Source organism: Ranitomeya variabilis, chromosome 4 (assembly GCF_051348905.1).
Source record: "Ranitomeya variabilis isolate aRanVar5 chromosome 4, aRanVar5.hap1, whole genome shotgun sequence".
NCBI lineage: Eukaryota > Metazoa > Chordata > Amphibia > Anura > Dendrobatidae > Ranitomeya > Ranitomeya variabilis.
The window spans coordinates 140,394,613-140,408,244 of NC_135235.1; the positions used below are offsets into that span (position 1 = coordinate 140,394,613).

A 13,632-nucleotide genomic window follows, 5' to 3' on the forward strand; every position below is an offset into this window, starting at 1 on the left:
TCACCACACATCTAGATAAGTTCCTTGGGGGGTCTAGTTTCCAAAATGGGGTCACTTGTGGGGGGTTTCTACTGTTTAGGCACATCAGGGGCTCTGCAAACGTAACATGATTCCCGCAGACCATTCCATCAAAGTCTGCATTCCAAATCGTCACTACTTCCCTTCCGAGCCCCGCCATGTGCCCAAACAGTGGTTTACCCCCACATATGGGGTATCAGAGTACTCAGGAGAAACTGGACAACAACTTTTGGGGTCAAATTTTTCCTGTTACCCTAGGGAAAATTAAAAAATTCTGGGCTAAAAAAATATTTTTGAGGAAAGAAAACACATTTTTTATTTTCACGGCTCTGCGTTATAAACTTCTGTGAAGCACTTGGGGGTTCAAAGTGCTCACCACACATCTAGATAAGTTTCCTTGGGGGTCTAGTTTCCAAAGTGGGGTCAATTGTGGGGAGTTCCTACTGTTTAGGCACATCAGGGGCTCTGCAAACGCAATGTGACGCCCGCAGAGCATTCCATTAAAGTCTGCATTTCAAAATGTCACTACTTCCCTTCCGCTCCCCGACGTGTGCCAAAACAGTGGTTTACCCCCACATATGGGGTATCAGCGTACTCAGGAGAAACTGCACAACAACTTTTGGGGTCCAATTTCTCCTGTTACCCTTGGGAAAATAAAAAATTGTGGGTTAAAAAATCATTTTTGTGGAAAGAAAAATAATTTTTTATTTTCATGGCTCTGCGTTATAAACTTCTGTGAAGCACTTGAGGGTTGAAAGTGCTCACCACACATCTAGATTAGTTCCTTGGGAGGTCTAGTTTCCGAAATTGGGTCACTTGTGCGGGAGCTCCAATGTTTAGGCACACAGGGGCTCTCCAAACGCGACATGGTGTCCGCTAATGATTGAAGCTAATTTTCCATTCAAAAAGCCAAATGGCGTGCCTTCCCTTCCGAGCCCTGCCGTGCGCCCAAACAGTGGTTTACCCCCACATATGGGGTATCATCGTACTCAGGACAAACTGGACAACAACATTTGGGGTCCAATTTCTCCTATTATCATTGGGAAAATAAAAAACTCCGGGCTAAAAATCATTTTTGAGGAAAGAAAAATATTTTTTTATTTTCATGGCTCTGCGTTATAAACTTCTGTGAAGCACCTGGGGGTTTTAAGTGCTCACTATACATCTAGATTAGTTCCTTGGGGGGTCTAGTTTCCAAAATGGGGTCACTTGTAGGGGAGCTCCAATGTTTAGGCACACAGGGGCTCTCCGAACGCAACATGGTGTCCACTAACGATTGGAGCTAATTTTCCATTCAAAAAGTCAAATGGCGCACCTTCCCTTCCAAGCCTTGCCGTGCACCCAAACAGTGGTTTACCCCCACATATGAGGTATCGGCGTACTCAGGAGAAATTGCCCAACAAATTTTAGGATCCATTTTATCCTGTTGCACATGTGAAAATGAAAAAATTGAGGCTAAAAGAAATTTTGTGTGAAAAAAAGGTCTTTTTCATTTTTACGGATCAATTTGTGAAGCACCTGAGGGTTTAAAGTGCTCACTATGCATCTAGATAAGTTCCTTGGGGGGTCTAGTTTCCAAAATGGGGTCACTTGTGGGGGAGCTCCAATGTTTAGGCACACAGGGGCTCTCCAAACCTGACATGGTGTCCGCTAACGATGGAGATAATTTTTCATTCAAAAAGTCAAATGGCGCTCCTTCCCTTCCGAGCCCTGCCGTGCGCCCAAACAGTGGTTTACCCCCACATATGAGGTATCAGCGTACTCAGGACAAATTGGACAACAACATTCGTGGTCCAGTTTCTCCTTTTACCCTTGGGAAAATAAAAAAATTGTTGCGAAAAGATCATTTTTGTGACTAAAAAGTTAAATGTTAATTTTTCCCCTCCTTGTTGCTTCTGCTGCTGTGAAACACCTGAAGGGTTAATAAACTTCTTGAATGTGGTTTTGAGCACCTTGAGGGGTGCAGTTTTTAGAATGGTGTCACTTTTGGGTATTTTCAGCCATATAGAACCCTCAAACTGACTTCAAATGTGAGGTGGTCCCTAAAAAAATGGTTTTGTAAATTTTGTTGTAAAAATGAGAAATCACTGGTCAAATTTTAACCCTTATAACTTCCTAGCAAAAAAAAAATTCTTTCCAAAATTGTGCTGATGTAAAGTAGACATGTGGGAAATGTTATTTATTAACTATTTTGTGTCACATAACTCTCTGGTTTAACAGAATAAAAATTCAAAATGTGAAAATTGCAAAATTTTCAAAATTTTCGCCAAATTTCCATTTTTTTCACAAATAAACTCAGAAATTATCGACCTAAATTTACCACTAACATGAAGCCCAATATGTCACGAAAAAACAATCTCAGAACCGCAAGGATCCGTTGAAGCGTTCCTGAGTTATTACCTCATAAAAGGACACTGGTCAGAATTGCAAAAAATGGCAAGGTCATTAAGGCCAAAATAGGCTGGGTCATGAAGGGGTTAAAATAGCTTTGAAAATTAATAAAAAAATAAAGGATTGAAACACCCTCCTTTCCAAATAAAGAAATAAAGCCTAAATATATTTGATAGTGGTCCATCCGCAAAAAGTCTGATTTATCTATAGATAAATGTAATAAATAAACACGGCACTCTGTGGAGTAGTAGTTGTTGGTGCTCAAGTAGGGTATCCCACCCTTAAACACAAATGTCCAGAATAACTCGGCACTCAGATATTTGTGGAAAAAAAATTCAATTTATTTAATGTCCAGGCATAGAACTGATTAGTTGAACGTTTTCGGTCCAAGATGGACCTTCCTCAGAACAGTTCGATGTTATCTGGAGTATCAGGATAATACTTATGGCCAGGCGGGGAATACCTCCGATATTTTGAGTGGTCCCCAATGTTGTGTGCAGGATGGTGACCCGGGGCAGGTGGCGTACTATGTCGCCAGGAGATACGGTGGTCCGCACGTTATAGTGCTCCAGCGCTGGTGGCGTTCTATGTCGCCTAGGGAGGCGGACCACCGTATCTCCTGGTGACATAGTACGCCACCTGCCCCGGGTCACCATCCTGCACACAACATTGGGGACCACTCAAAATATCGAAGGGATTCCCCGCCTGGCCATAAGTATTATCCTAGTACTCCAGATAACATCGAACTGTTCTGAGGAAGGTCCATCTTGGACCGAAAACGTTCAACTAATCAGTTCTATGTCTGGACATTAAATAAATCGAATTCTCTTTCCACAAATATCTGAGTGCTGAGTTATTCTGGACATTTATCTATAGATAAAGTTATGGTTAAAGCAGTAAAGCAAGAAAACAATGAAAACACCAGATTTTCAGTTTTTTAATAACTGCCCCACACCAAGAGCTGCAAAAACAAAATGACAGCTCGAAAATCTAAAAGACAAGCCCTCATACTGCTCTACTGACAGACAAAATAAAAAGATGTGGTCTGAGAAAATGATGGCAGAAATCCAATTTTTTTTTATTTTTTACAAAGTTCTGAACTGTCTTTTACCACTGAAATACAAAAATACACATGCTTTTTCTCGACAGGTCATATTGACAGGTCATTTTATGTCACGCTGAATGCTGTAAAAACAAAAGCCCCAAATAAATGACAAAATTGCATTTCTCAACCACTTTTCTTTCCATTATCCATATATCACACGGTAAAAGAACTACAACTCATCCCGCAAAAAAAAAACAAGCCTTCGTAAGGCTATTTGGATGCAAAAAAATGAAAAATTATGACTTGGAAGAAGTGTAGAAAAAAAAGAGCAAAAACTAAAATTGACCACGTGGTTAAAAAATATTCCTCAAAAATACTTATTTGCTATCAAAACTGGAAAAAAAATCTTAAACTTTGCGAAGTGTTCTGCTATCTTTAATATTATGAATGAAAACTATTATTATGAATTAGGTGATACTGCAAACTGTCTGCATAGTACATCTCACATGAGAAACTATAGGAAGTATTGGAAGTATGTCAATAGACTTTTGGACAATCTTCAGATACTGCAAATATACAAACTTATTGTGCAGCGATCTGCCATACTCCTGTGTGTGAACATGCCTTTAAAGGAAACCTGACAGGCTACATGTATCAAACATAGGCTGTATGATTCCAGCCATGTATATTTTATTCTGAACGGCTGAGGTGTTTTACAGAAAAATGTAGTTTAAAACCCACTGGGGACAAAGCTCCGGGAGAATAGTCAGACAGGCGGGTCTGGCAGCCTTTTCTCACCCGCTCTCCTTGAGTGACAGGTCTCTCCCTGTGTATGTGTGTAGGGAAAGACCAGAAGAGCTGGTGGGGAGAAGACGCCGAGGACCCACCTGTCTGATTAGTTACCTGTGCTGCTCAGTCCCCAGATACTTTTACATTATGTTTTTTTCTCAAGTCAAACATACATGGCCGTGTCTGATGAGTGGATCAGGCAGCATATATCAGCTCTCAGTTTTCCATTATCATTGTAACTTTCTAACAGATACAGCGACTTGTGAAAGTATTCACCCCCTTGACTTTTTACATACTTTGTTACATTACAAACCTGTGTTTAAATAGTTTTGTAATCCGATTTGTGTGTGATGCATCTGCACTAAATAGTCTGTTGGCTGATTAATGCCCTCCTTGCCCAGGCTGAGAGTTTTGGTGGGCAGCCCTATCTTGGCAGGTTTGTTGTGGTGCCATATTCTTTCCATTTGATGATAATGGATTTGATGGTGCACCAGGGGATCATCAGAGATTGGGATAGTTTTTTATAACCCAACCCTGACTTGTCCTTCTCAACAACTTTGTCCCTTATTTGTTTGGAGATCTCCTTGGTCTTCATGGTGTTGTTTGGTTTTTGATGCCTATTATTAATGGTGCTGCAGCCTCTGTCGCCTTTCAGGAAAGGTAAAGTGTATATACTGACAGGCCTTGTGATGCTTAGATTGCACACAGATGGACTTTCTGTTAGCCTAATGCATATTGATCTGTATGTATTGCAACAACTATTGTTTGTTTAATATGATGTGATTTTTTTGTCTGCATGCATATTGTTCATCTGTTAACAAAGTTTAAAAAAAAAAGGGAGTCCTCATGTACAGACAGGATGTTCCTCCTCCTCCTTCCCTGTGAGCACATTTTCTTGTGTGTGGAATTAAAACTGAAAGTAACAGCAGATCTCTCTCTCAGAAACCAGATTGATCCTGTTCTCATGTTGTATGCTGAATGTTCTTAGTTCTTAATAAATGAACATTCTCTGTTGCTCGTTGTGGACATCACGCTGATTAACCCGCTGCTAACAGGTTATCGGCCCAGAAGTCAAGGCAATCCCAAACCTGCGGAGCACAGAGATAGAAAGACAACAGCAAACTGAGAAGAAGTAAAATGGCCGCCAGCAGCAACTCAACAAAGTTTACAGTGCCAAGCCTGAATAACCAGAACTACCAATCCTGGAAATTCAAGGTGAAGATGCTGCTGATAAGAGAAGGTACGTGGAAATACACTCAGGACCCTAAGCCTGACCCAGTACCACAGGAATGGCTAGAAATGGATCAGAAAGCACAGAGCACCATATCACTCAGTATAGAGGATGATCAGATTGTGCTTGTGTGCAAGTGTGAATCTGCAAAGGAAATGTGGGAGCAGCTGCAGAAAGTACATGAGAGAATAAATTTAAGTAATAAACTCTATCTAATGAGAAAGCTGTACCAGTCTAAGCTGCACAATGACCAGGACATGCAGGACTACATTAGAAATATTTTTTTCACCGAAAAAAATCAGATACCAGCGTCTTATACTAACTTATTTCACCGAAAAAGAGACACTATATTTTCAGGTAATCAATGGCTGATAATAAAACTTAACTTTTAATAATAATGATAAAATACAAACAACAAACAACAATCACGACCTAAAAACATGTATGGCTGCAACCAAAGATACAGGGTGCTCAATCTCCCTGGAGGGCTTATCTAACTGGTCCCTACCTTACAGCAGAGGTTGGCACCCTAATAATCCTTCGCAATGGCGCCCCTGCTCAACGTAGGCTGCCCTATCTGTCCCTAGTCGGCCCTATCGTGCAGAAGATAGTACAATAACATGCAGCAGTCCATACACTACAGACAGCACAACAAAAATAATTTTAGAGCAAAAATTATATATATATATAGATAGTATGGTGTACCAATGAGTATCTAATCACTTTCTTATATATGTACACCATACAAAAAACAGGACCTGTGCTATTTAACACTTTAAAATTGCACATTAGAACCGGCCCATTCTGCAACTAAATAACCTGCACTGTACCTAAAGGATAAACAGCCTATTTGCGGGGGTTGGCGCCCTAGATACCTGCGCAGATGGCGCCCCCGCTCCAGTCGACTGTCCCTAAATGAGACCTATACCATATAACAAATTGATTAACTCAAAAAATACCAGGTAAAGTGCACAGCAGAATAAAGTGCAGAAAATAGTGCAATATTGCAATGTAAATACATAAAGAATGCTCAATACCAACTCACAAAATAATTCATATTAGCAAGCATGTTCAGCCCATAAGTATGTTTTAGCTCATTGAGCTAAAACATACTTATGGGCTGAACATGCTTGCTAATATGAATTATTTTGTGAGTTGGTATTGAGCATTCTTTATGTATTTACATTGCAATATTGCACTATTTTCTGCACTTTATTCTGCTGTGCACTTTACCTGGTATTTTTTGAGTTAATCAATTTGTTATATGGTATAGGTCTCATTTAGGGACAGTCGACTGGAGCGGGGGCGCCATCTGCGCAGGTATCTAGGGCGCCAACCCCCGCAAATAGGCTGTTTATCCTTTAGGTACAGTGCAGGTTATTTAGTTGCAGAATGGGCCGGTTCTAATGTGCAATTTTAAAGTGTTAAATAGCACAGGTCCTGTTTTTTGTATGGTGTACATATATAAGAAAGTGATTAGATACTCATTGGTACACCATACTATCTATATATATATATAATTTTTGCTCTAAAATTATTTTTGTTGTGCTGTCTGTAGTGTATGGACTGCTGCATGTTATTGTACTATCTTCTGCACGATAGGGCCGACTAGGGACAGATAGGGCAGCCTACGTTGAGCAGGGGCGCCATTGCGAAGGATTATTAGGGTGCCAACCTCTGCTGTAAGGTAGGGACCAGTTAGATAAGCCCTCCAGGGAGATTGAGCACCCTGTATCTTTGGTTGCAGCCATACATGTTTTTAGGTCGTGATTGTTGTTTGTTGTTTGTATTTTATCATTATTATTAAAAGTTAAGTTTTATTATCAGCCATTGATTACCTGAAAATATAGTGTCTCTTTTTCGGTGAAATAACTACATTAGAAATACTCTAGAGACTGTAGAGCGCCTGCAGGGCATTGGGGAAGATATGAAGGACTTCCATGTAGCAGCACTATTACTTAGTGGTCTCCTAGAAAGCTATGATACGCTTGTAACAGCATTAGATGCACGCCCCGTTGATGAGCTTACATTGGAGTACGTCAGAGGAAAGCTTGTAGATGAATATAAGAGAAAAGCTGAAAATGTGAGCAGCAAAACATGTAACAAGGAAACTGCTTTACAAACACAGGGTGTGCCCACCAGCAGAAACCACCCTAAAGAGACACGTGAATGTTTTGTATGCAAGAAGCCAGGTTATTTAAAGGCTGAATGCAGAGTCTGGAAAGCTAAAATAAATCAGCTGAAAAAGCAAAACAGTCAACAGAGAGTTAAGAGTACTGTATCTGAAAGCAATGATTCAGTGAATACTGAAGCTGCATTCACATCAGTCAGTGCATTTAAATCAAAGCATGCGTGGTGTATAGATTCTGGTGCAACCAGTCACATGACCAATGACAGAGACTTCTTTACTAAACTTAACCAAAGTAAGTCAGAGAAAGTGATAATGGCGAACGGTCAGTGCATGAACTCAGAAGGCATAGGAGACGGTTATATTGATTGTAACATCTCTGCAACTCAAAGTAGAAGGATTCATGTAAAAGATGTACTATATGTGCCTAATCTTGAAAGTAATCTGTTATCTGTGAAAAAGCTCACAAAACAGGGTAATGAAGTTACATTTAAGGAAGATAGCTGCATCATCTCAAAAGAGGGTCACACATTAGCAAAAGGAAAAATCAGAGATGAACTGTATCAGTTGAAATGTAAAGAGTGTGTATGCACAGCTAAGCAAGAACTGCACAAGAACTGTATTCATGTATGGCACAGGCGGCTTGCGCATAGAGACCCAGAAGCAATAAGAAAGTTATTTAAAGAACAATTAGCTGACAATATTACAATTGATTCATGTAATCAGACAATGAAGTGTTCCAACTGTATCAAAGGGAAAATGTCCAGAAAGGCCTTTCCTAAGAAAAGTACTACAAGAACAGAACAACCACTAGATTTAGTACACACAGATATCTGTGGTCCAATGCGTACTCAGACCCCTGGAAAGAAGAGATATTTTCTTACATTTATTGATGACAATTCAAGATATACAGTTGTCTATTTACTTCACAGCAAAAATGAAGTTCCAGAGAAACTTGGAATATATCTAGCTGAAGTACATAACAAGTTTGGAAGAATGCCCAAAATTTTACGTGCAGATAATGGAACTCAGTATACAAGTAATGAAACACAGAGCATTTTAAAGAAAAATGGAATCATATTTCAAACTACTGTACCATACAACCCTGAGCAAAATGGTGTAGCAGAAAGAAGGAACCGGACACTCTGTGAAAGCGCAATGAGTATGTTATTTGATGCAAATTTGCCTACAGTATATTGGGGCGAAGCTATTATGATGGCTTGTTATCTTCAGAACAGACTACCAAGTAAAGCGACAGAGAAAACTCCATTTGAGCAATGGAATGGTACAAAACCAAAACTACAACACATAAGGATTTTCGGAAGTAAAGCATTTGCACATGTTCCCAAAGAAAAATGAACTAAGTGGGAATCTCATGCCAAGGAAGGCATCCTGGTAGGCTACAGTGAAACCCAGAAAGGTTATAGAATTCTACACCCAGAGACAAACAAGGTCACAATAAGTAAAGATGTAGTGTTTGATGAAAACTTCGTGTAACCCAAGTTTTATGACATTATGCCAGTAGTCCAGATGAAGCAACAAGAACAATCGCAGTCACAATTACAAGACAATGAAGAAAAGAATGTAGAAGTCTGGCTGGACTCTTCAACCACTGAAGGAACAACAAAAGGCCTAAGTGAACCTGAAATCAGACGGTCATCAAGATTAAACAAAGGAATACCAGCTAAACATTTATCCTACGTTGTAAAGACACTACCTGAGTCAGAGCCACAGTCATGGGATGAAATGCAGAAACTACCCGCCCATGAAAGAACAAAGTGGATCATTGCCACGACCTAGGTTCCAAGAATTGAGAACCACTATGGGACTGACAGAATAAGTAGTTGTTGAGTGGGGGTGTTAGCCTAATGCATATTGATCTGTATGTATTGCAACAACTATTGTTTGTTTAATATGATGTGATTTTTATGTCTGCATGCATATTGTTCATCTGTTAACAAAGTTTGAAAAAAAAAAAAAAAAAGTAGTCCTCATGTACAGACAGGATGCTCCTCCTCCTCCTTCCCTGTGAGCACATTTTCTTGTGTGTGGAATTAAAACTGAAAGTAACAGCATATCTCTCTCTCAGAAACCAGATTGATCCTGTTCTCATGTTGTATGCTGAATGTTCTTAGTTCTTAATAAATGAACATTCTCTGTTGCTCGTTGTGGACATCACGCTGATTAACCCGCTGCTAACACTTTCATACACTAAGCATGTGACTTGTGCAGGTAATTGCTTGCACCAGAAATTTTTAGAGGCTTCATAGAAAAAGAGGTGAATACATGAGCATTCCAGTTTTTAGTTATTTGATCCCATAAATGTTATTTCTGCCTAGATTTTTCTCACTTTATCAACTTACACTAATTAGTGCTGATGCTTCACACACAAATCGAATTACAAAAATATTTAAACACAGCATGTAATGTAGCAAAAAAATAAAAAGCCAGGCGGATGAAGCCACTGTATGCCATTTTTGAGCAGGCTTCTGCTGGCTCTTTTTACAAAGCAAAAACTGTAACAAAACTGCAATAAAAAAGGCATATATGAATACAAAGGTATTCCCCTCTAATCCATTCAGGCACAAGACACAGTAAATGATGTAATATTTCTGTATATTTTAGGAAGATGTGTCAGGGAGATGTCAAGTAACTTACAACACATCCAAAGATTTCATCAGCAAGACAAAAGATTTTGAGAGCTGCATTAACTCACAATTTGGCCATGAATCAGATTATAAGGTGAGAATTTGTTATTTATGTTATTTGTTATACAAGCTACAGCAGTTAAACGGGTAAAAAGAAAAAAAATGTAATTTTTCCCTATAGGCTGTGTTGTTGCTTATTGTTATTTAAGTAAATGTGGTTGATATGCACTATCAGATACAGCTCATGCACAAGTGTAGTAATATTTATGGGAAAAAATTTTTTTTTTCTTTCTTGGACTGTAACACAAATTAAAGGGATTGTTCAAGATTAGAATAATATGGCTACCTCCTTCCAATAAAAGTGCCTCTCCTTCACATAAGTTGTGTGTGATGTTGCAGCTCATTCACTTCCCAATATTGAAACTTGTCTCATCTAATTTTAAATATTTGTGTTATTTTTTTCTACAAGAAATCAGCCATTTTTATTATCCATTTGAATGCTTGAAATCGTGTCCTTATATTTTTTAAACCCAAAGTCATGGTGCTCTCAAAAATTATATGCATACCAAACTATAAAAGGTTTACCTGATAAGATGGATTCCCTAAGGGTACCGTCTCACTATACGATTTACCAACGATCACGACCTGCGATACGACCTGGCCGTGATCGTTGGTAAGTCGCTGTGTGGTCGCTGGGGAGCTGTCACACAGACCGCTCTCCAGCGACCAACGATGCCGAGGTTCGCTGGTAACCAGGGTAAACATCGGGTTACTAAGCGCAGGGCCACGCTTAGTAACCCGATGTTTACCGTGGTTACCAGTGTAAAAGTAAAACAAACAAACCGTACATACTCACCATCTGATGTCCGTCAGGTCCCTTGCCGTCTGCTTCCCGCTGACTGAGTGCCGCCGTAAAGTGAAAGCAGATCACAGCGGCGACGTCACCGCTGTGCTCTGCTCTCACTTTCTGGCCGGCAGACAGTCAGAGCGGGAAGCAGACGGCAAGGGACCTGACGGACATCAGATGGTGAGTATGTACGGTTTGTTTGTTTTACTTTTACACTGGTAACCACGGTAAACATCAGGTTACTAAGCGCGGCCCTGCGCTTAGTAACCCGATGTTTACCCTGGTTACAAGCGAACGCATCGCTGGATCGCTGTCACACACAACGATCCAGCGATGACAGCGGGAGATCCAGCGGCGAAAGAAAGTTTCAAACGATCTGCTACGACGTACGATTCTCAGCAGGGTCCCTGATCGCTGCTGCGTGTCAGACACTGCGAGATCGTAACTATATCGCTAGAACGTCACGAATCGTGCCATCGTAGCGATGAAAATGCCACTGTGTGACGGTACCCTAAGACGTAGGTGAGGATGAACAGTACAGAATGCAGGAGATGTGCAGAGCAGCTTGGTAGGTCACTGAGGACTAAAGAAACGGAATATGCAGGACTGCGGACTAACAAGCAGAGCAAGTAGCCCCACATGAAACTGAACCAGGTGTGCAGATACATACGAGAACAGCAACTGTATAAGAAACTGGTAGCTTCCAGCAAGGATGTACTTAATTCCAAGAATACAGAAATGTATCTGCAATCTGGTATTTTTCAGCAGGGCAATCGTTAATAGCAGCAATTCATACAAACTGCGATTTTTAGCAAGGAAGTAGTTAACCACAGTATTGCATGGAAGAATATGGAAACTGGAAACTTGTTTGAAGAGATATATTTCCTTGATTGCAGAAGCTAGCCAGGAACAGCACCAACAACAGTTGTGAGAAGTTGGTAACTTGCTGAATAGTAGATATGGACATCATTATGATGTTGTAATGAGTGACTCATTGCTTCAATTTAAGAGGGGACTGGATACCTTTCTGGAAAAGTATAATATTACAGGGTATATATATTGGATTCCTTGATAAGGCGTTGATCCAGGGAACTAGTCTGATTGCCGTATGTGGGGTCAGGAAGGAATTTTTTTCCCCATGATGGAGCTTACTCTTACCACATGGTTTTTTTTTGCCTTCCCCTGGATCAACATGTTAGGGCATGTTAGGCTATGGGTTGAACTAGATGGACTTAAAGTCTTCCTTCAACCTTAATAACTATGTAACACTTACTAAGGCTGGTTTCACACTTGTGTAGGGCAGAGCTGCGGAGGGCTGCGTAGTTCCTCCGTTAAATCTGCCCACTGCTGCACCTCTTCCATTCAGCTCCGCCTACATCGGCATGCGTCCTACATACCTATCTTTAAAATTGGGTACGCAGACCATGCGAATGTATGCAGATGCCTCCACATGCATCGTTTTGACGCTGCGCCTACTGCCACAAAATGCAACATGTTGCGTTCGGTGCAGCGTCAAAACAACGCATGCGGAGGCATCTGCATACATTCGCATGGCCTGCATACCCAATGTTAAAGATAGGTACGCAGGACACATGCCGACGTAGGTGGAGCTGAATGGAAGAGATGTGGCAGTGGGCGGGCCTTAACGGAGGAACTACGCAGCCCTCCACAGCTCTGCCCTACGCAAGTGTGAAACCAGCCTTAGCTGGACTCAGCCTGAAAATAACACTGCTTGTAGTTTGGAAGTGAGGAGTAGCTGGGGAGATAGTAAACACCTGATTTGGAGCTGAACCTAGTGGAGTAAAGGCAAACTCCTGACACAGTTGATTCAATTGTGGACAATGCTACTTGATATCAGAACACCTGGCCTCTGCGTGAGATGGCCATAAAAGGTCAAGGTTGATGATGTCTGAGGAGTTCACCCTGTTACCTGGTAAATTCAGCAAGAGCTATGGAAAAAACAAGCAGCCATAAAAGGAGAGAGTAAACCAAGGTGCTGGCAAAACACAAACTTTTAGTAAATTAATTACTGACCGTTAATGGGAATCTGTCCCCTCAAAACTTCTGACATCTCTAAATGGCTGGTAGGTAAAGTAGTTCAAACATTCCTAAGTTGAGGACCATGCTATTTACATGACCTGGAAAAAGAAGTTTTATTTCCATACTATGATTGCATATGTCACATGGGCAGTGGTGTAATGAGTTGTGACTTTATCCTGCCTGCACCACCCCAATGACTGGCAGGAAACAAGCAGCTGCAGGGAAAATACAACTTTATTTCCACCCTGTAGTCACTGCACCAGTAAGCCAAATACACAGAATGTAAAAACATTTTTGGATTGATTTCTCTGTGATATTTTCCAATTTTTTTGCACCCCTTTTTAAACGGGAAACCATTTTTAGACAAAAAAAAGTACCAGTAAAAAAACATAACCGTAGAAGCATTATGGATGGACATACTCCTAAAGTATATTCAACTTTGAAAAGGCCCAGATATTTACTATTTATTGTTATGATATTCCCACTTAAAGGACT

At 40.5% G+C, this 13,632-nt stretch overlaps 1 protein-coding gene across 1 annotated transcript in view; it reads left to right on the forward strand.

Annotated features, from left to right (window-relative positions):
- The window catches only part of LOC143770062 (microsomal triglyceride transfer protein-like), a 225,019-nt gene that overhangs the window by 119,275 nt on the left and 92,112 nt on the right, over positions 1-13,632 (forward strand). Inside the window, exon 5 of the mRNA XM_077259303.1 lies at positions 10,228-10,344. Within this exon, the coding sequence (XP_077115418.1) occupies positions 10,228-10,344 (117 nt within the window). The remainder of the gene's footprint in view (positions 1-10,227; positions 10,345-13,632) is intronic.